General features: G+C 37.7%; 1 protein-coding gene across 1 annotated transcript in view; it reads right to left on the reverse strand.

Moving 5' to 3' along the window:
- Window positions 1-6,364: 6,364 nt before the first annotated feature.
- PPM1E (protein phosphatase, Mg2+/Mn2+ dependent 1E) overlaps window positions 6,365-22,326 on the reverse strand; it is a 223,750-nt gene continuing 207,788 nt past the window's right edge. Inside the window, exons 3-7 of the mRNA XM_047832401.1 lie at window positions 21,373-21,572; window positions 17,850-18,038; window positions 15,338-15,481; window positions 15,010-15,103; window positions 6,365-9,050 (exon numbers count right to left, since the gene is read on the reverse strand). Of these exons, the coding sequence (XP_047688357.1) occupies window positions 7,993-9,050; window positions 15,010-15,103; window positions 15,338-15,481; window positions 17,850-18,038; window positions 21,373-21,572 (1,685 nt within the window). The 3' untranslated portion in view covers window positions 6,365-7,992. The remainder of the gene's footprint in view (window positions 9,051-15,009; window positions 15,104-15,337; window positions 15,482-17,849; window positions 18,039-21,372; window positions 21,573-22,326) is intronic.

Genomic DNA, 22,326 nt, shown 5'->3' on the forward strand with positions numbered 1-22,326 from the left:
CGGTTGAGCGTCCGACTTCGGCTCAGGTCATGATCTCACAGTTCATGAGTCTGAGCCTTGCGTCGGGCTCTGTGCTGACAGCTCAGAGCCTGGAGCCTGCTTGGGATTCTGTGTCTCCCTCCCTCTCTCTCTGCCCCTCCCCTGCTCATGCTCTGTCTCTCTCTGTCTCAAAAATAAATAAAAACATTTAAAAAAAGATTTTTTTAAATGCTCTGGTCACAAGGAAGCTTCACATTGGGACTCTCCTAGACCTGACTGTATGCATCTTTTCTTTTGCCTGGTTTTGATCTTTTGTATAATAAAACTGTAAGTATTTCCCTAAGTTCTATGAGTTGTTCTAGCAATTGTCAAACCTGAGGGTCATTCAGGACCTTCCAAAGAGTATGTATCCTTGGATACCTACTTTTCCAGAAGTGGCACTGCCATTTTACATTACTAACATGTGAGAGTTCTAGTTGGATCTTACAGACACTTGGTACTGTCAGCACTTTTTAATTTTAGCCATTCTAATAAGTGATACTGGTTTTGCTAATATTTTGCTGAGGATTTTTTCATCTATATGCAAGAAGGATATTGGTATGTATAGTTTTTCTGTCTTCATCCTATTTGGTATCAGAGTAATGCTGACCTTAAAAAATTAATCTTTTCTGGAAGAGAATTATAGAATTGGTGTTATTTATTCCTTAAATGTTTGGTAGAATTTACCAGTGAGGGCATCTGGAAGAGATTTGTTTTTCCTAGGTGTGTGTTTCGAGTATTTATCCTGCTATGTATTCTGTGAGCTTCCTGGATCTACGGTTTGATGTCTGTGATTTAAATTTTTGGAAGTTTTCTTGCTATTATTCAGATATTTCTTCTGCCCTATCTTTCTCTTCTCCTTTTAGGATTCCAATTATATGCATATGTTAGACTGATACTGTCCCACAGCTCTTATATGTTCTCTTCTGGGATTATTTTGTTTTCATTTTTCCTTCACTCTGTGTGTGTGTGTGTGTGTGTGTGTGTGTGTGTGTGTGTATGTGTGTGTATGTGTTTCAGTTAGGGTAATTTACGTTGATTTATCTTTAAGTTTACTGATCTCTCCTCAGCACTGTTCAATCCACTGATGAGCCAGTCAAAAGCATTCATCATCTCTATTACAGTACTTTTCATTTCTAGCATTTTTATTTATAGTTTCTCTTTGCTAAAACCACCTATAAGATCTTGCATATGTTGTCCACCATTTCCATAACATATTAACCATAGTTTAAAATTTTTTTTAACGTTTATTTATTTTTGAGAGACAGAGAACACAAGTGGGAGAGGGGCAGAGAGAGAGGCAGACACAGAATCCGAAGCAGGCTCCAGGCTCCGAGCTATCAGCACAGAGCCCAACACGGGGCTTGAATTCATGAGCTGTGAGATCATGACCTGAGCCAATGCTTAGCTGACTGAGCCATGCAGTCACCCCTAGCCTTAATTATTTTGAATTCTCTGTCCCAAAATCTTTGTCCTATCAGTCTGCTTCTTCTTTCCTTTCCTTTTTTATTTTTTAATGTTTGTTTATTTTGAGAGAGTGCAAGGGTAGGGAGGTGCAGAGAGAGAGAGGGAGAGAGAAAATCCCAAGCAAGCTCCATGCTGCCACTGCAGAGCCTGATGCAGGGCTTGATCCTACAAACCCATGAGATCATGATGTGAGTCAAAATCAAGAGTTGGATGCTTAACCTGCCCGCAGAAGTCAGTGCTTCTTTTTTGTTTTTGTTTCAGAGTTGTGTATTTTTTAAATTGATATATAGTCGATACACAGTGTACCACATAGTAATTCAACATCTCCATACATTATGCTGTATGTTCACAAGTGACAGAGCTACCATCTGTCCCCCTACAACACTATTACAATACCACCAATTGCATTCCTTACGCTGTACCTTTTATCCCTGTGACCTATTTATTCCATAACTGGAAACCTAGATCTCCCACTCCCCTTCATTGATGGCCATACTACCCTCTTCTCTGGCAACCGTCAGTTCTCTGTATTTATGGGTCTGTTTCTGCTTTCTGATTTTTAGATTGCACATATAAATGAAATCATATGGTATTTGTTCTCTGGCTTACTTCATTTAACATGATATCCGTTGTACATCCATGTTATTGCAGATGGCAAGACTGCAACCCTTTTTATATCTGTGTAGTATTCCTGTGTGTGTGTGTGTCTGTCACATCTTTTTTATCCAATCATCTGTCAATGGACAGACACTTGGGTTGCTTCCCTATCTTGGCTATTGTAAATACTGCTGCAGCAAACAGGAGTGTATGTATCTTCTTGAATTAGTGTTTCATTTCTTTTGGGTAAATACCCAATAGTGGAATTACTGGATCACATGGTAATTCTATTTTACATATTTTATTTTTTTTAAGTAATCTCTACACCCACTATGGGGCTTGAACTCATGACCCCAAGATCAAGAGTCACACACTTCTCCCAACTGAGCCAGCGAGGCACCCCAGTAATTCAATTTTTAGTTTTTTCTTAAAGTTGATTTTTGAGAGAGCGTGCAAGTGTGCGCACACGAACAGGGAAGGGTGAGACAGAGAGGGAGACAGAGAATCCCATGCAGGCTCCACATGACGCAGAGCCCAGTGCAGGGCTCAAACCCACCGTGAAATCATGACCCGAGCCAAAATCAAGTCAGACACTTAACTGATTGATGGAGCCACCAGGCACCAAATTTTTCATTTTGGGGGGAATTTCCATTTTGTTTTCCACAGTGGCTATACCAGTTTACATCCCACCAAGCGTGCATGAGGGATCCTTTTTCTCCACATACTTGCCAATATTTGTTATTTCTTGTCTGTTTGATACTAGCTGTTCTGATGTCATATATCTCATTGTGGTTTTGATTTGCATTTCCCTGATGATGAGTGATAACGGAGTATCTTCTCATGTGTCTTTGCCATCTGTATGTCATCTTTGTAATGTGTTTGGGTACTCTGCCAATTTTTTATTCAGAGTGTTTTCTTGTTTAGTTGTATATGTTCATTATATATTTTGAATATTATCCCTTTATCAGATATGTCATTTGTGAATATCTTCTCCCATTCAGGTTACCTTTTCATTTTGTTGATAGTTTCCTTCAATGTGCAAGTGCTTTTTATTTTAGTGAAGTCCCCGTAGTTCACTTTTGCTTTTGTTCACCTTGCCTGAGGAGACAGATCTAGAAAAATGTTGCTAAGGCTCATGTTAAAGACATTATTATTGCCTATGTTTTCTTCTAGGTTTTTGGTGTGGTTTTGTTTTTGGTTTCAGGTGTCACATTTAGGTATTTAATCCATTTTGAATTTATTTTTACGTACCATGTAAGAGTGACTGTGGTCCAGTTTTCTTACCACCATTTACTGAAGAGACTGATGTTTCCCTCATGTGTAGTTTTACACCTCCTTTGTCACACATCGACTGGGTTTCTGGGCTTGCTCTGTTCTCTTCCACTGATCACTAGGTCTATTTTTATGCCAGTATCAGTACGGTACTGGTTTTGGTTACTGCACCTTTGTAGTATAGCTTGAAATCTGGGATTGTGATACTTCCAGCTTTGTTCTTTCTCAAGACTGCTTTGGCTGTTAAGGGTGGCTGGTTCTGATGATTGCTTCACTCTTCAGAATACATTTTTTTTTCATATGGTTCTGTATAGTTTGTTGAAAGTGGCATATCATATGTAGGGCAGTAGATAGTTTGGAGAATTGTTTTTACACCTAAACACAGCAGGCCTTTCCTCCTGCTTATTAGACTTGTATAGCAGAGTCTGAATTAATCTAGGTTAGGAGTATGTGCTTGGTTTGAGGTTCTTCGTTGCTATGATTAACCTTAGCAATAAATAACTTATCTTTCCTTTGAATAAAAAGACAAATGACTAGTGGTTTTAAATTGTTGGGTTTTATTAAGGTATTGGCAATATTTCCACATATGTCTTAACCTGAATGAATAGTTTTAATAAAATATGAAGGATCACTCATGATTACAACTGAACTCAAAAGTGAGCTGTAGAGCAGGTTTGTAAATTGTTAAATTTACTTGGTAAGAAATGATTCACTTCATTCGCTTCACTCCATAGAGAATTCTTTGCAGAGTAATGTCATGAACAAGGGAACAAAGCCTGTCTCTCATCAAAGAGCACCTAGAGTAAGAGTTAACAATGATGTATCTGTGGATTATCTAATACATCAGAGTTTATTAAAGTATTTCCTTTTCCAGAACAACTGCTGTGTCAATCTGGAGTTCCCTATTTCCTATTTTCTAATTAATACAATAAATAGTCTTCAAAATAGAAGATAAAAAATACTGCTAAGATGAAGTAACAATTACTTTTCAACACAGTACCATTTGGAAAATAGTCATGTGATAATACTGGTGGTATCTTGTTTTGAAGAAAAACATTTAAGCTATTCACAGGTTAGAACAGAAGAGTGGGTAATTTATCCTTTAATATATCACATGGTTTTACAAGGTGAAAAAAGTATGTTCTTTTGCTAATTTAAGACTCAAAGAAAAAGTGTCCAAAATTACGATGTGACCAAAACTATATAGTATCCCCCTTCGTGGCCTTGCGTAGGCGAGAATGGTCATTGAGTGAATAAATTATGTTTAAACACTAAAGTAATAATTTACAAATCACTTTCTCACAAAGCCTTGGCAAGCCTTTGATGGAGAAGTACTTGAACCACAGCAGTTTTATCTGTAAACACTGAACTTCTTTATGCATCATTTTCATCTGCCCATCGGATGTTGCACTTTTTACTGGCACAGTGTTCCAACAATGGAGTATGGTTGTCATGAAGATACAGCGTGACACTATACCACCACGTTGACATTATACCACTATAAATGTGGTCAGAATCAGACTCAGTGTTGACATTGACATTGTTGACACTGTCCTTGGAAAAGGTGTTACTTTCAAGGATCCTCCTACTTAAATGCAATAGTAACTTTAATCTTACTACTTCAAGGACAGTGGATGGCACTTCTAGGTAAAGTAAAGGTATATACATGTGTGTTTCCACCATCCCCTTTAGCACAGATATAAGTGGGATTAATAGCCCCAGTGTTTGGTGCTGTAATGTTGCTAAACCTCAGATATCCCTCAAAAGTACACATCTAGAAAGTGAACAAAGGAAACCCTAAATTTAGGGACTGATTCCCTTTGAAACTCACAGTGAATGTACAAAGAGTTTGTAAGGACTTCATTTGGTAACCTGAAGTCTGTTTCCCTAACAAGTACTACACTTTCTTGTTTATATGTGTTTTACTATTTCCTATTCTAACAAGACTTTAGCAGGCAAACAAATTGATGCATATCATGTTAAATTGAAAAAGGGATACTGTCACTCTGAAGGACTGAGTGTAGAATTTTCACCACCACTAAATTACACAGTTAAAAGTACAAAACACATAATTCACAGACTATTACCTCAGCATTAACAGTTAATATATATTATATATACTTTTATATCTAATATTTTTACAGTCACCAGATACACCATCATTAAATACAAGTTACAGAATGTGTAGATACCATTAGTTAGAGGGGTACTTATTGCTTACATTAGCAAGCAGCAAATAAGGGCACAGGATTTGAACTGAAGGGAACTACTTTCTATCACCAGTGGCATTAAGATATAACACTGCATTTCACAAAGCACTGCTTTTTACCTAGTTTATAGAATCAAGAGCAGCATATATCATACCAATAACCACTACTTTAATGTAGAATTTTAAAGGATTTACCTTACAAATGTCACCTAACTACTCTATAAATATGCATGTTGTGAACAAATGAAGAGTTGCTGTTTTTCACAATATTGGTTTATAACTTGACCACACTAGAACTACTCTGCTTTATTTTCTAGAGGGCTACTGGTATGAAAAATGGAACTGCTTATATAGTCAGATCTACAAAATTCAGACCCTTAAAAGTGTGGTCTATTCATCCGAGTTTCATCCATTTTTCCCCACTGAAAAAAAATCTATCATTTGTATCTTCTTTCCTTTCACCTTCTTTATTCTGATCAAACACAGTAGCAATGGACAACTACAGAAAATCTTTAAAAATTATTTTTAATTTAGGTAAGTGCTTTGGACTATAATGTGTACCAATACTCTGCTGCCTGTTTTCTTGTTTCCTTAATTTGATTTGAAACTGACTCTTCACCTGATGGGTTGTTAACAAGATCTAGGCTTCAGAAAGTGACAGATGTGAGTGAGGTCCGTATATGGGGGTAAACATCAGGTTAGTGAAAATTCTGGTACTATAGTTGGAGCCATGTTTACTTCCTCCTTTTTAGCCACGTGTCAGAAGACTTGAGAAAAGAATAAATGACTTCAAGAGAAATACTGAAAATCTTATAAATTCTTAAAAATAAAATGTATAGATTAACAATCTGATCATTGCTGAAGTTTTTATGTATTTGATATAGCTATACTGGCATCCAAAATACGCTGCAGTCCTTTGTTTTTAAAATCTAGGAATCTGAGTCCTCCATTATGGGTCTGGGGAACATAAAGTAACAGTATTATTCTATAAAAAACACAGGCAGTGGACATTTTTCAGCAAGAACATTTGGTGCCTCCCAGTGTTATATGTGAGTGGGCAGCTCCTGTCCATGGTATGGCTGGTCCACGGTTGACTAGGGGAAGGTAAAAGGTCATGTGGTATTATTCATGATTCTCAAGAGAATCAGAGGCAGCTTCACAGAATGAATCTGCTTATTAGTTTATTTGCTGTCTTTAAAGATATGCTTCTAGCTTGAAACTACAGAAATGGCAAAACAGACAAATTATCAAATATAAGTAACTATACTGAAATGAGAAAGACGTCCTCTCTGCAGTCTGAAGTTGCATGTAGCAGGACTCTGGAGCATTCTCCATTCGTAACTAGATAGACCTCAGTCTCCGTTCTCTGCCTTCTCCTTTGCACTTGGCCTCTCTGGGCTGACTTTGGGCAGTGCTTTCAACCTCTTTCATACCAATTATTTCATTCCCTTGGGGAAAACAATTTTAGAGAAGTTAAAACCAGTATTTTTCATTCACCAAAACCAGTTTTTATTTTTGTAGTAGTGTATGCTTTTGCTGTCTGTGAACTTAAAAAAAGGCAGAAAAAATAGAAATACTGTTTTTCTTTTTTAAATGGTAACTTGATTCTAGTATATTTGTACCTAACATCATCTCCATTAAATCAGTTTTATTCCTGAGATGAAGGTACAGTGAAAAACATATTAGCATCATAGGTTAAAACCAGTTGACAGCAGTCTAAAATGACAAATAATAAAAATTCTGCCAAAAGCACCATAACAGGTTATGAAACTCCCAAATAGCTACACAGCCCTAGGAAATACTTTTTAATTCAGAAAATTTTCATAATCTTTTATGTTACAGGAAAAAAAATCAGTATATCTTTTTGACTGTATACCACCTCACAAGTCTGAAAATATGACACTTTTATACTAGTTTTCTGCTTTCACTGTAACCAATTAAAACCCATATGGCTTTTAGTCTTTTACCAACCAAAAAAAAGAGGGGAGGGGTTCCCTCACAGTCCCCAGTCTTAAGGAACATCCCCCAGTTAAATCTAATTCTGCATTAGGTTTCCCATAGATATATTAGGCACATCAAACCAGATATCACCTGCGTTCAGATTTCAACATTAGATATCCTGACTAAAATAACTCACAAGCTTCCACTAGTGATGTGAAGGGTAGTAAAGTGGGGATTGTATGTAGGTGTGGAGACACATCACAGGGACCAGTTGTATAATTTTGCTAGTGAAACCGCCAATACTTTTTTTTTTTTTAGATTGAAAACACTTTTGGGTTTTCTAGAGATCTATTTACATTTAAGAATTGAGCCATCCATGGTTTCATAATGAAGCACATATATTTCAGAAATGTCTACCTTGTTTCTACTCTGATAGTGGTGTTTTTATTGGGGGAGAGCTAGCTAGCCTACTTTAAAGAGAGAAAGTATTATATTTTATAGCTCCAAGGAAGACCTGGGTCTGGAATATCATTACTCTTTCTGAGCTTCCTCATCATGTTGGCACTGTATCCTTTCCAAATATTTTGCCTCCATGGCAGAAAACTTCTTAACATCCTATTTCTCTTCCCACTTCGAATAAGTGAGGACAGACCAGTGCCTATTTTGTGGGAAGGCTCTTGAGTAGACATAAATGAATACAACTTTGTATTAAACCTGAATCCATACCATCTCTTTGAATAATGATAGCGTAAATGAGACAATCTGGAAACTCTCTTTCCCAGGAATTTGAACTGTTCATTTTCCAACCTAGGACAGACAGGAGATAAGCTCTCCATTCTGTATATCTGCTGCCCTGTTGAACCCAAATTAAAAGAGGGAAACTCTCCAGCACCACTTTGTTCAGGCAGTGATGATTGAACTGATTTTTTCTCCATTATTAGCTCATTAGTAAGATTTGCCTTCTTTGGTGCACCAGAACCAAACATCTCAATTGGTGGCAAAAACTGGGCACTGTGAGGTTTGTTTGCTTCTATTTGTGTGAGATCTAGGTAGCCTGGGTCTTCCAGCACGTTGATTTGGGACCCTGGGCTCAGGCTAGTTCTATCAGTGAATGAATCCACACGCCCATCATAGCCTAGATCGGCTGGTGCTGAGCACTGGTGCTGAGGCCAAGGGCGTTTGCACTCTCCATGATTCTCCTTATCATCCCCACCATCTTCTTGCCCTCCTTGAAAAGAGTTCTCTGTCCAATCTGATTCCTCACTAACATTTACAGCTTTGTTCATGTCCCTCAGGAATACCACAATAACAGTGATGTTATCACTTGACCCAGCATCACGAGCTGATGCAACTAATTTGTGGGCAACCATGCTACTGTCTCCATTATTCTCCTTCAGGTGGTCAGACACAACTTTCACTGCCTCATCAGGGTTCACGGTGTCATAGAAGCCATCACAGGCCAGAATGAGGTAGTCTTCAGTTCCATCCAAAACAGTAGAGGCAGAATCTGCATCCCCACAGATATATGGCTTATGTTCAGCATCTCCTGTGGGAATTAAAAAGTAGGTCAAATTTACCTTGTATGTTTATAGGAATGTTTATGGTCAATGCTGTGACTGATCATAATTTACTGGATTGTGATCTGAATACACTGGAAAGAATTTATAAACTAGTTTCAGATAAAATATAGTACTTGGAATTCTTTGTTAATCAAATGCTGCTCACTCCTTACTCTCTGTTAAATAATTGCCATTCACTGGGCTTACTTACTTAGCTAGCTTATTATACTCTGAATCTTGTGCCTCTAGCTATGATTTAGGCTTAGCTGAGCATGGCAACAAATGTCAAATCTAAATTTTTTGCTGCATTGAAAAATTTCAGTCTTAACACAGGAACATTTTGTTTATTGAGAGATCTGCCTTTTTTTTTTTTATTAGTGGTTAAATTTGACTTAACAGACTTGAGAACAAGTCCACATTAAAAAAAAAAAAAAGTTGTGATCAGTCTTCATTAAACACATTTTCTGTCTTTGTTTTCAAAGTAATAGCTTTATGCTGCTAGCACAGAGAAAGGTTTGAGTTACAAGGGATTTTTAAAAATCAAGTCTACTCCCTTAAGACAGGAAAAGTCATCCCAAGATTCAGATGAGAACTAGAATGTCAGCCTCTTGGTTGCCAATCTGGTTTGCTTTCTGCTATTTATTTATTTACTTAGTTACTTTCTGCTTTTTTTTTTTTTTTAAGTTTTTTAAACATTTATTTTTGAAGAGACAGAGACAGAGTGCGAGCAGGGGAGGGACAGAGAGAGAGGGAGACACAGAATCTGAAACAGGCTCCAGGCTCTGAGCTGTCAGCACAGAGCCCAACGCGGGGCTCGAACCCACGAACCATGAGATCATTGAGCTGAAGATAACTGCCTAACCGACTAAGCCACTCAGATGCCCTACTTTTTGCTTTTTAAAGCTGCTTTACTTGCAACTTCTAGAGAACTGGAAAACATAATCATATTTCTCTCATCTTCAGGGACTACCGTATTTTTGCTTTCTTCATTTGTCTTTGATCGAACCCCCTCCCCCTGCCACCTTTATTGCTATTGTTCATTCTCTACTTATGAACACTGTGAGAACCCCCAAAGCCCTACTGGGCCATTATTTCTCTCTTATTTAATAGTTCATCCACTTACAGAATGACATTTGAACTGGGCCTTGAAGTTAGTTATCACCAGGCATAGAAGAGCCCTTGATTGAAGGAATAGCATTAACAAAGACAGACAACTGTTAAGGAATGATGCATAGCTATATATGGAGTGCTTGGAGTGGAGACCAAAACTTAGCTTAATGTGGGCTCATGGTCTCCAGTCTATCACCAGACTACTGAGAAAATTAATCATCTACAATGCACATTGGATCTTTCAGATCTAGAGCACTTCCAGATCCATTCTCTCTATATTTATTGTTTTCCTCTAGGTACTTGGAGGGAGCCTAGCCAAAGGGTCCTTAGCCTATTAAGTATAACACAGGATCGCTTATTAGTACAACAAGGGATACTCATTTTCTACTGTACATAGGAAACAGTATTTAGCAATAACTGCTATATTAGGAAACAGTTAAAATTTTAAAATTTACAAAACATTTTATCATTTGTAAAGTACAGCTTGGTGGAGTCAGACTGCCTGGGTCCCAACCCTACCTTTGTTACTTACAAACCCTCATTAGGTACTGATGAAGTACTAAAATGACTTTGTAACTAGGGGATGGTAAAATGAAATTATACTTAAGTGATCTGGCTCTGTCATTACCCTTTCTCATAATTTGTTGTAGGTTCTCTCCTATAAGTAAGTAAGGTCCTCTCCAACATTTCACATCCCTGTTTAATCCTCACATAGGCCCAGAAAGCTCAGTAGGAACCCTAGCGATAACCACTAGGACCAGTGTGGGCCACATGCCCTCTCAGCAGGTCTCGTGATGGGATACCTTGAAAAACAGATAAAAGATAAGAAACTAGTCTTTTTCATACAGTAGCCAGAACCATCTTCCCTCAAACATGGTTTTGATTCCATCAACTTCAATTTCACTTCTATACTATGATGCCTCCCAGTAGCCTGAGAAAGCTAATCAAAACTTCCAATCACAGGATTCAGTGTTCTCCACCAATCCACTTTACTAAATTTCCCCATCCCCTATTCCACCTATTATTATCATCATTATTATTTTCTGAATTCCAGCTCTAAAAATAAATGTGATCTGAGTCATACTGTTCCCAAAAATCTTGTTTTAGTGCTTCAATTAAAAGGCTACTGCAACTGTTAGTTTGGAACAGAACATACAAAAGATTTGCACAGAGAAAATGCTGCCAAAATTCTGGCTTTTCACCTGCTCTACTGTTGGATGTCAAATTCATGACATTTCGCCCCCAAATTTGTGATTATCCATTTCATGGTAGAAATGGCAACATCCTTTTATCTTCAACCTCCTCTCTCCATGTGCTAGGAAACATCATGCCTCTGTCAACTTTGGATCATAAATCTGAAGGGCTCAGGAGGAGAAACTGTTGAAAGCTGTTCATTTTTAAAGCTTTAAAAGTGTCCCTTATTTCCTAAGTAGAGTTGAACTCAGCTCAGGAGTCCTTTTTCTTGTCCCCATTTAGCCCCCTGTTTTATTCTGTGAGCTTTCCAAATCTTTCCCACATTCTTCACCTCTCTCTTCCAATTAAGCTACTGGATTTTGGTAGAGGGCCTGATTTCCTACGTCAAAGAAAATGAAGTTTATCAAAAATGAGTTCCCTCAATTCCTTCCCCTACCCCCTCCCTTTTTATTTTAATTTGAAGAGATTCACCTTATGAGTTACCAGTCTCAGGTAAGAGGTCTCCTTTTCCTTCTCAAAGCTAACCTGTGCTCTTGGACCTGACTCTCTAGGACTCATTTCTGTCTCATCTTCAGTTTCTCTTCTACTTGCTCTCATCTTTTATCCTACAAATCTGATCTAAACTCCTTATCCTAAAAACAAAAACAATAAAAACAACCCTTTCCCAAATCAGCTTTTCCCACAAGCCACCACATTATTTCCTTTACCACTAACTTGCCCAAGAAACTAAATCTACACACATTCTTTTGTTGTTGCTCATTCTCCCTCTCCTGATTTTTTTTTCCCACCTACTAATCCAAAACATTTCTCTCCTATATTACCAATTATTTCCTATTTTCAGAATTCCAGGTCTTTTTTTTTTTTTTTTTATCCCACATCTCACTTCACCTCTCTAGCACTTGACCCTGTGACTACTTAACTCCTAGAAACCCTATTCTCTTACTTAGTATCTGTGGTAGCCCACTTGTATATTTCTGATCCCTCCTTGATTTTCTTCACTGGCTCTTTCCCTTAATAACAGCACTAACGATCATTTTGTGCTAAAACTCTGCCAGGCAGGGTTTTAAGTATGGTGCATGTATTATACTATTTAATACAAAAACTCCATGAGCCAGTCACTGTTACTATTCCTGCTTTACAAAGGAACAACAGACACAAGGAAGTTAATTTCCCAAGGCCCATAGCTTGTAAAGTGACAGAGCCAAGATACAAACCTAGAGAGCAGGAACCTTCAGTAATGAGTCTCATCTTTGGGTCTCTCATCACACTACATGTTCTTCCTGGGCAATGCCTATAGTGTCAACTAACATATACAATATCACTTCACAGACTGCTAATATTATTGCCAAAATGGGATGAGTTCCCACATTTCTATCTGCAACTCAGAACTCTGCTAAGCTCAGATTTGTATTTCCAACTACACATAAATTATCTCTTCTAAGATACCACACAGGTAAGGTACCTAGAATATAAAATATGTCCAAAATGAACTCATTACCCGCCCTTTTCCCCACCCCACAAACTGCTGCTGCTTTTTTACAGATGCTTTATCATCTCAGTCACACAAGTCAAAAACCTGGAAGCCAGCTTTCCTCCACCCCCACAAACTGTCACTTCCATCCAATCAATTTCTGCCTCCTCTGTATCCTTTCTGAGCTGCCCTCATAGCTGTAACAAACTGTATCAACAGCCCCTGAAAGATCCCATCTAGTCTTTGTACTCTAGTCCATCTTCTATACCATCATCCCAAACAAATACCTTTATAAGGGATTATAAATGATCATGTGGCCTCTATGCTTATTCACCTGGGAGAGTCTAGACTACTTAGCCTGTCATATAAACCCCTTCACAATCTGGCAGCAACACTTACTTTTACCACGCCCACCCTCTGCCCTAGTCTCTTGTATGTGCTGCTGTTCCTAAAACATGGCATGCCCTTTCAGGCGCCCACGTATTTGTATGCCCCTACCCCTGGAATTTCCTCCCCTACACACTGTCTTCCACATCCAACCTAAAAGTCACTTCGTCTATGAAGTTTGCCTTATTCTCTCTTAGACTGTCTCTTACTCAAGGACAGTCTTCCCTTGCTTTTGGTTTCTCCTTGTGTTATATTTTAGAAGCAAGAAAAGGCAAGTATTCTCTAGTAAAGTTGGTTCTATTACCAGTATGAAAGGTACGTTTCAGTACTGTGACAAAGACAGTAAGATCAAGAGGAACTGTCAGAAATAATTTTACATGAGGGTGTGTTTTAGTAATGAGAAGTTTCTCCTCGGTGGTCTTATTCCAGAGCTCCTAATAACTCTCTCAGTCTAAGATAAAACTAACTCTTATTTTTTCAGAAGCACTTGCAGGATCTTTCAGTTTTCACTTTCTGTCTCAGCCTTCTGCTGCTCACATTTGGGCCACTTCACAGCTTGCCAGCACCTTCCCAAAGAGTGGGAGGAACTCACATCACTGGTGAAACTGAATCAATCCTTTGAGATTTTGTTAATGTTCTAGAATGTTTTGGTAATGATAAGCAAAATTGGGGGGTTGGATGTGAATGCCGTTTATCCATTTTATCCCTATGTCAAATCACTTCATTTTTTCTTTAGGAGCAGGGTCTAAGAACTGCAGTATGCATGCATATCACCTATAAAGATACACACAAATTTATTCTTTTTAAAAAACCAGAGGGGCGCCTGGGTGGCTCAGTCGGTTGAGCGTCCGACTTCAGCTCAGGTCACAATCTCGTGGTCCATGAGTTCGAGCCCCATGTTGGGCTCTGGGCTGACGGCTCAGAGCCTGGAGCCTGCTTCGAATTCTGTGTCTCCCTCTCTCTCTGCCCCTCCCCCGTTCATGCTCTGTCTCTCTCTGTCTCAAAAATAAATAAATGTTAAAAAAAAAAAAATTCTTAAAACCAGAAAATGAAGCTAAGACATGAAGCCTAAAATATAATAAACCCAGGTGCCAAAGTAAAACAATAGAAACAGGACTATCTTTGAACTTACGCCCTTGCATTTTGTCATTCCGTCCAATAAGCTTAGCTGTTTACTCTCTAAGTTTTAGATAGTTTCATTGACTTCCCCTTCTGAAGAACTTATGTACCAGGGAGCCAGATTCTTTAAAACCTAGGGTTACCTGGCAAATCAGTATATTCCACATAAAGAAAATTGTTTTCATCTAAAAAGTACAATGTTGATGTCATTTTATAATTCAATGAAAAACAAGTAAAGACATAAGAAAGGTAAAATATAGAGAGGGAAGCCTTCCTGTTCTCTTGAAAATACCGAGTCAAGCTAAATATGACCCAAAATGGAATGAAATGAGGATCACTATGGTTTTAAGCAAATTTGTGTCCCAAAGATTAAGGGCTTCCGTTCAAAAAAAAAAAAAGAAAAAAAGGATAGAAACTAAGAAGTTCTGCATTTAATATAGTTCCCTTTTAATAATGGTATTTAAGCATATAGATGAAATGGTTGATTAAATCAAATAATTAAGAGGCATTATCCAATCATTATTTTAAATAATAATAACCAGTCTCATAATATAAATTACCATCTCAGGTTTTCTTATTGTAGTTAATATAATATGGAGTTAATATAAGACAATGATCTGGAAGAGGACAGTTTGGAGAAACAAAAATTAATTGGTTTTTCCTACCAATAGCTCTGGAGACCGACAGACTTCCATTCACCCTCCAGGCACCAAACCAGACTACACAACCTCCAAGAGCCTCAATTCGCTGCTTTTCATCCTAAACAGCAATGCAATAGAGAGAAGCAAATAATTGGATTCAGGATTTATTTTTCTACCTTACATAGTAAACAAGAGATATAATATTCGTCAGCTTCCTGGAGAGGTTCTCTTTATTACTCCTTTGTAAGGTGGACATGGTTGCTCAGCGAGTCGTGGTAATTATAATAATCAAATGAATCTTAGTAACTAGAAAACTGCCTCTGTGGCATGTGCTTTAACAGAGCACACTTACCTCCCTGTCCGGTTTGTGTGGCTTCATTAGTTCAACAGCTTGGCCTTTTCTCACAAGCATAACCTGGGAATCCCCAACCCAGGCCACATGGAGCATGTTACCTCTGATAAAAGTCACCACTCCTGTGGTCCCACATCTTAAGCTCTGAAAATAATTTAAATAAAACTAGAGTCAGTAAAAAATAAATAGAAATCAAATTCTCATTGAGAAGCAGTTTATAGTTAATATAAACTTTTAGTTGGGGGCTAGATTATTAATAACTTGATTTCACAATAAATAGTAATTCCTATTTTTCAATGCATTTTTATGTGCATGTCCACACACATAGATGCAAACTGTGATATGCAAGGCAGGGATGATCATTTCATTTCATTTCATTTCATTTCATTTCATGTATAGGTAAGAAAAACTATGGCAGGTTATGTGATTTTCCAAGGCCAGGTAATTCATTAGTACACAAAACAACTGAAATTCTTTTTCCTCCTAGTCCAGTTGTCAGTCCACTATAGTAATCTTTAAAGATTTCCATATTCTGGTCTCTATTTTGTTACTGATGTGTGTTCACAGGGAGGATCCTAGATTACACAAAACATATAAAATATCTGATTAATATACAACAAATGCTCCCATACTCTGAATATTAACTAGGAGCCAAGAGATACATGTTTCCTGGCATGCTAAGTTGCTTATAGTTTAAAAAAAATCTATAATAATTTTAGGGGCCTTTGCTTGTGGAACACTGCATAAAGAACAGCCTGGAATTTCACCTCAATAGCTCAGTACCACTGTACTTAATGCTCCCGATATTACTATACTAAAATGACATCTCCAATTTGACATGAGTCACCACGAAATAAGCATGACTTTCTGTTACCAAGGACTTGGCCTAAATTAGAACCAATGCGTCAGGGATGGTAAAAGGCCCCTTGTATCCAATGAGAAAAACAACTTCTCATTTTCCCTATATAGGGAAAGTTTGTTATAAATCCTCACCCACCAATAAAATGCCTTCCCACACAGAGTGTTCAAAAACTCAGCCCCCTGGAACACATGATAAAGACACTTGAGTGCATATGCCCTGGAGAGAACAGGAGGCAGGGCTGCTTCACAACAGGAATAGCTACTTTCTTCCCAGCAGTTAGCAGCACATGGATGCACAAGAAGGAGAAAAGTAACTGCTGAGACAAACCTAAATTATTCAAGAGAACTGTTGGCAAGACTGAGAGACATCAGGATCACTGGCAAAGCAAATGAGGTGAACATGGTCAGAAAAGTCCTGATTTTGAGGGCACAGAGGAAAAAGGATAAAACAAGATGAAGAAGACAAAGCAAGTCTCTTAGTTTCACGTTGGTGATTACACATCACCTCTCAAGGGCCAGTCTTGTCCTCAGAGTGAGGACAGCCAGCAGCTCCAAGGCAGGCAGAGCCACGCAGCACCAGCCCTCAAAAGCCTCTGAGAAGGTTTGAGGTCAACAAGTATTTTGTTGTCTTGCCCCACCTCTACATGTAGACCCTAGTGGTTCCTGTTGTTGGATTTGCATATTAATCTAAACCTGGGATGCAGGTGGAGAGATAACAGAATATTTTCATTGCTTAATACCAAATAGTTCTGAATTAGTCTCATTAATTCCAAGCACCACTATTGCTATAAACCAATAACAATGAGATCGAAAAAATGGATTAAATGGTGACCCTGCTCTTTCCAAGTCCATTTCAAAAATAGTTAATGTTTAATTCATAGGGCAGGAGTCTAATTTTCTGTATGTATAATTCTGTAATTACTTTTAAAAATTAAAAATTATTATCTTGCTATTGTTCCCCAGTTAGAAATGAATAGAGTACTGTAGTTAATCATATACCAATGCCCCGAATGATAATTAGATTAAAATTTTTACTTTTAGATCTTAATATAGAGCCCCTGTCATTCATGTAGAGTAAAAACCTTAGGTCTGATTAACCTTAAGAAATTAGGACATGAGCTCTGACTTTTCTTCCTATTAAGAGAAAATCAGTTCAAGAATCATCTAAGGATTCACTCTTTCCAAGCAAATTTTCCCTCAAGAGATACACAGTAAAACACTGCCAACCCATTTAGAACCAAGTGTATGGGAGTAATCTAGCTTCTGTTTCCTTTTTAGTCCATTGTTTTAATCACCATACCCAGATCTTGTCAGCAAAAGTCTGCTTATAGAGATGGTCCTAGTGTGAACCTGACAGGCGCTGGTAAATAAGAAAGATAAAACTCACCTGCCAAATCCAGCAATGGACTGGCTTTCTGGAAAACTATAGCTTTGGAGTTTCTGTACAGTACATCATATCACCCCCTAAAGCCCTAAAGAGGGAATTAGAACTACTATAGAATCCAATACTGTGGGTCAAGAATACAGTTTGAAAGAGAACTTTAAATAATGCCTGCCCAAAAAGACAAAATCCAAAGTAGCCCTTGAACCACAGACCAAGCTGAGCTCAGCCAGTGCATTCATGGCTGGAATTTATGAGAAAAAGGCATACCTCCCTGGCTGCTTTCTGCACAAACCGCTCATCAGTAACCCGGAAGGCCCGGCACAGGGCCTCAGCAGGATCATGGGGGAACATTTCCTGGCGCACTAAATTAACATGCAGGTGAATGGAGGCATAAATGGCAGCATCCACTCCTCCATGGCCATCAAACACTGCAAAGTAAGCCTGTTCTTCCTGGTCCTGTCAATAAGAAAAACAGAAACAGTTAAGTGAGTTAGGTACAGTGTGACTCACGTGAACCAATCCCCTGTACTGGTGCCCATTGTCCTCCTCTACTACACTTGTCACCCAGATAATGAGACTAAATGCTTCCCTTTTTTGACATGCATGATCAGCTGCTAAAATACCTGCAATATGAGGGCATCTGTGTTTATACACATAACACTGGAACACATCATGGCCAATTAGCTCAGGCTGAAGCACCCTCTTTGTGAAAGTTGTTGTCTTATACCATGGAAACCACCCACATACAGTTGCTTCAAAACTGCTGTTACAAGTTGTGGGAAGGGGGAGGAAAGAGAAGGTATAAGGACGAATTGAGCAAAAGCTGTTCTGGACTGAGCATTTTTCTCAAAATGAAAGTATTCTTATAAAATTAGAAACCGAGAACAATAGAAAATAATTGGCCTTCAGCACAGGGCCAATTATGTTAGGTTGTTTAAAATACAGAGATAATGAAAGTATACACATACTTCTTAACTATAATATCTTCTTCATAAATCATTCAGTCACACTGAATACCCACCATATATAACACAGTCTCTAAACTGGTTAGCCAAACTTGAACCATATTAGATGTCCAAATGTCCTGTAACCATTATGCCTTGTCCTCTAATCCAAGATTGAGCCTCGCACTTCCTGGCTCACCCACTGCTTGAAGCATAAAGGCAACTGCCAGAGGAGGGTCTTCCAAACCTGTGCTTTGTGTTGACAAAGGAAGCCTAATCACAATATTACATTTAAACATTAAGTAGTTTGCTTCTTTATCTTCAACAGCAGTGTTCACATCTCTGATCTAGCTTACTAAGGAGATTTCTAACTCCCTGAACTCTCACTTGAGTCCTGGGCTCCCTTTAGGCAACAGTATGTAATCATTTTCTTTTGCAAACTTTGACTTCATCCTTGGGATCAGGGAGCTCAGATGAGTCTAGGCCCTGTCATTCAAAGGAAATCAAATATACAAAGTAAACCATCTAATTTTCTTGTGCTTATTTTCTCATCTATTTTAAGTAAGGATGAGTTGCTATCTCATGGGGATTTGGAAGAACTACTAAAACAACAGATATGTCTGTGCTTTGAAAAAATTCTTTTTAGGGAAACCTGGCTGGCTCAGTCACAGGAGCATGCAACTCTTGATGTTGGGGTTGTGAGTTCAAGCCCCATGTTAGATGTAGAGATTACTTAAAATCTTTAAAAAAAAAAAAAAAGAAAGAAAGAAAGAAAAGTTCTTTTTAAAGTGCATACTACATTTACAAAAGCACCAAATATAAATAGAATAAAAACACCCAAATATTATGATATCAATATCTAATACAGACATTACAACCAGTTAATAGTTTAATAAGTACCATCTACAATGCCATTGAAGATTAACTGATTAAACAGAACTATCTTCAGAAAAGTATTGACTGACATGTACTAAATGTACTAAATGACATGTACTAAAGCAGTACTTATAAACAACTCAGTTGGCAGGATAAGGGTAAAACTGAAAAACAGCTTTTACAAGCAGTTTTTAAATGAGTGAGCTGATGTGGGGTCATCACAAAGAGGGAGGAGACAAGAATACTTTTATGAGGACATGAGAATAGAACTTTAGTGTGTGATTGGTGGGAGATTTATTTTTTAAGTTTATTTATTTTGAGAGACTGAAAGAGCACAAGTGGAAGAGGGGCAGAAGGAGAGAGAGACTCCCAAGCAGACTCCACACTATCAGCGTGGAGCCCAACGCAGGGCTTAAACTCATGAAACTGTGAGATCATGACCTGAGCCCAAATCAAGAGTCAGACGCTTAACTGACTGAGCCACCCACGTGCCATAGTGGGGAGATTCAATATAGCATCTGAAGAAACAGAAGAGAGCCAAGTGGATCTCTTTAAAAAATTAGTTTTAAATTTTTTAATTTAAATTTAATTTTTAACTTTTTTAAAAAATTTTAATTTAAAATCTTTAAATTAAAGATTAAATTAAAGATTAAAATCTTAAAATCTTTAAATTAAAAAATTTTTAATTAAAAAAATTTTTAATTAAAAAATAGTGTTTCCCCTGGTATAAAGATGATGTATTGTTTATTGGGACTAATAAAGAAGTATAAAGAAAGAAAGAAATCTATATTATCTCACCATTCACAGATAACCAGTCATATATATGTGCTGCTTTTGAGGCAAATATATCACATATATATGAGCTGCTTTTGAGGCAAAATGAAAACCAACCAGATCAGAAAAAAAACAATAATGCCCTCAAACCTGAGTATAATCTTCAAATGGGTATAGTGATAGAAGGGTTGTTTATCATACAATATAGCTTTTTAGGTTATATTTGCACAGGCATGGTAACATTTGGAAACAGAGATATCCAGATAGTCTAAAGATATTTGGAAACAAAGCTGATCTATCTTTGTAACATAAGCACCAATTATCAACCTACTATCACTGCTTAGCAGACCCTGACAGTCAGCTAAAATTTAAATTTAGCTGCCAAATGAAGGAAATATTGTGCTTTGTATAAATTACTACATTGTAATTTTTAAGTTATGGACTTGAGTGAAGAAAAGAGGCAAGTGACAGGCAAAGGAAACAAACCTACCTCTGTTTGCACTAACCTAACACATTTAATAGAAAAAGAAGAGGAAGGTAACAAGAAAATGGTTATTAAGCTGACAAGGCTCATATGATCCAATTTGTCAGTCACAGAGATTCACGAAATGTAATTCCAGCTACTTTCCTGTATCAGAAACCAAGATTTTAAAAAGAAAATCACATGAAATCAGAAAACGGTCTCAGTCTCACATTCTTTTATGTTTGTGTTTTATGTTGCTTCAACAACACAGTAATGTGGGAACTTAATCAACAGCTTTATTGAGGTATGAGAGTTTTTCTTTTTGCTTATATGTTTATAGAATAACTCTGAAAGTTTACACAAAAATTTGGTACTTCCCTTGTCTTCATGGAAGAGCACTGTCTGTGAGACAAGAGATTTTTTTTTTCCAATTCTGAACCACGTGGATATATTATTTATTCAAAATAACATAAAATAGGGGCATCTAGCTGATTCAGTCAGTGGAGTATGCGACTCTTGATCTGGGGTTTACATTGAGCGTAAAGCATACTTTAAATAAAACAAAACCCCAAAATAACATAAAATAGTTACTTTTCTGTTGTCTAATGCAAGCAAATTTGTGTCACTCTGCCTTTAGTCCTCCAACCCATCAGAGATACTATCAGAAAATAGGACCATGAAGGTGTTTGTTTTGTTTTTTAAATCTCATGGATTCTTGAGAAGTGCCCTTTACCTCTAAATTGAAGAGCATATTAAAGTCAGGAATGCAGACATGTTTGTCTTCCATTTTCCTGCGCATGTTTTTGATGGCATGGATTGATGTTTCATAATAAAGCTGGGGTCTCCTGCGGAGAGGGAAGTCTTTCACCCAGCTGCAGCAAATCTCATGTAGTTTGCTGAAGACAGAACGCGCCAATTTCATTGTCTCAATCTCTGTGAAAGAAACACAGACACCCCCAGTGAAGAGCCATTTAAAGCTGCTTTTCACTAGCCTGCTTGGTAAAGACAGAAGTAGGTCACCTTAGTCAAACTCCTTAATAGAAGAAATTCCTCTTCTCAAGAAAAATGAAATGTTGCTTCTGAAGAGAGAAAATGACAACCAATCTAGTAGAAAATCATCAGCCAGCAGCTGCCACTGATATCCTTATGTCATAAGGAGAAAACCTCTGGCCAGGGTTGGATCTACTCCTAGACTGGATTTCTTCCAACCCTCAAAGTGCTCTGACCACTGCTATCTAGTTCAGCTCCACAGCAGTGGCTCCCTTTTGGTTGGCTGCCATGGTTATTATCTGGAGAGCCAGCACCCCCTGCTTAGAAGAATGACTGAAATATGAACAGTAGTTATTCAGCAATTGAAATATGAAAGGCCTATGAAAAAAACATCATTCATTTGCAAACTACAGGAATGAGCATTTATTTTGATTACCATTTTGCTTTTGTCTTTTTCTTCCTGACCTCTTCCTTTACCTCCCTCCAGTTCCCTAACTTTTCTCTCTTGTAACTGATCATAATTTGGAACTAAATGATACACATTTTTCTTATTTGATGAATTTTTTAATTAAAGTTTTTGGCAATGGCTTCAATAGTTTAGCTAGAAGGTTAACAAATGAAGTAAAGTTTTTAAAGTTTTAAAAGTCTCTAAGGGAAAAAGTACTTAAACTCTGTCTGTATGTGTAACCCTGGATAG

This window comes from Prionailurus viverrinus, chromosome E1, assembly GCF_022837055.1.
Source record: "Prionailurus viverrinus isolate Anna chromosome E1, UM_Priviv_1.0, whole genome shotgun sequence".
NCBI lineage: Eukaryota > Metazoa > Chordata > Mammalia > Carnivora > Felidae > Prionailurus > Prionailurus viverrinus.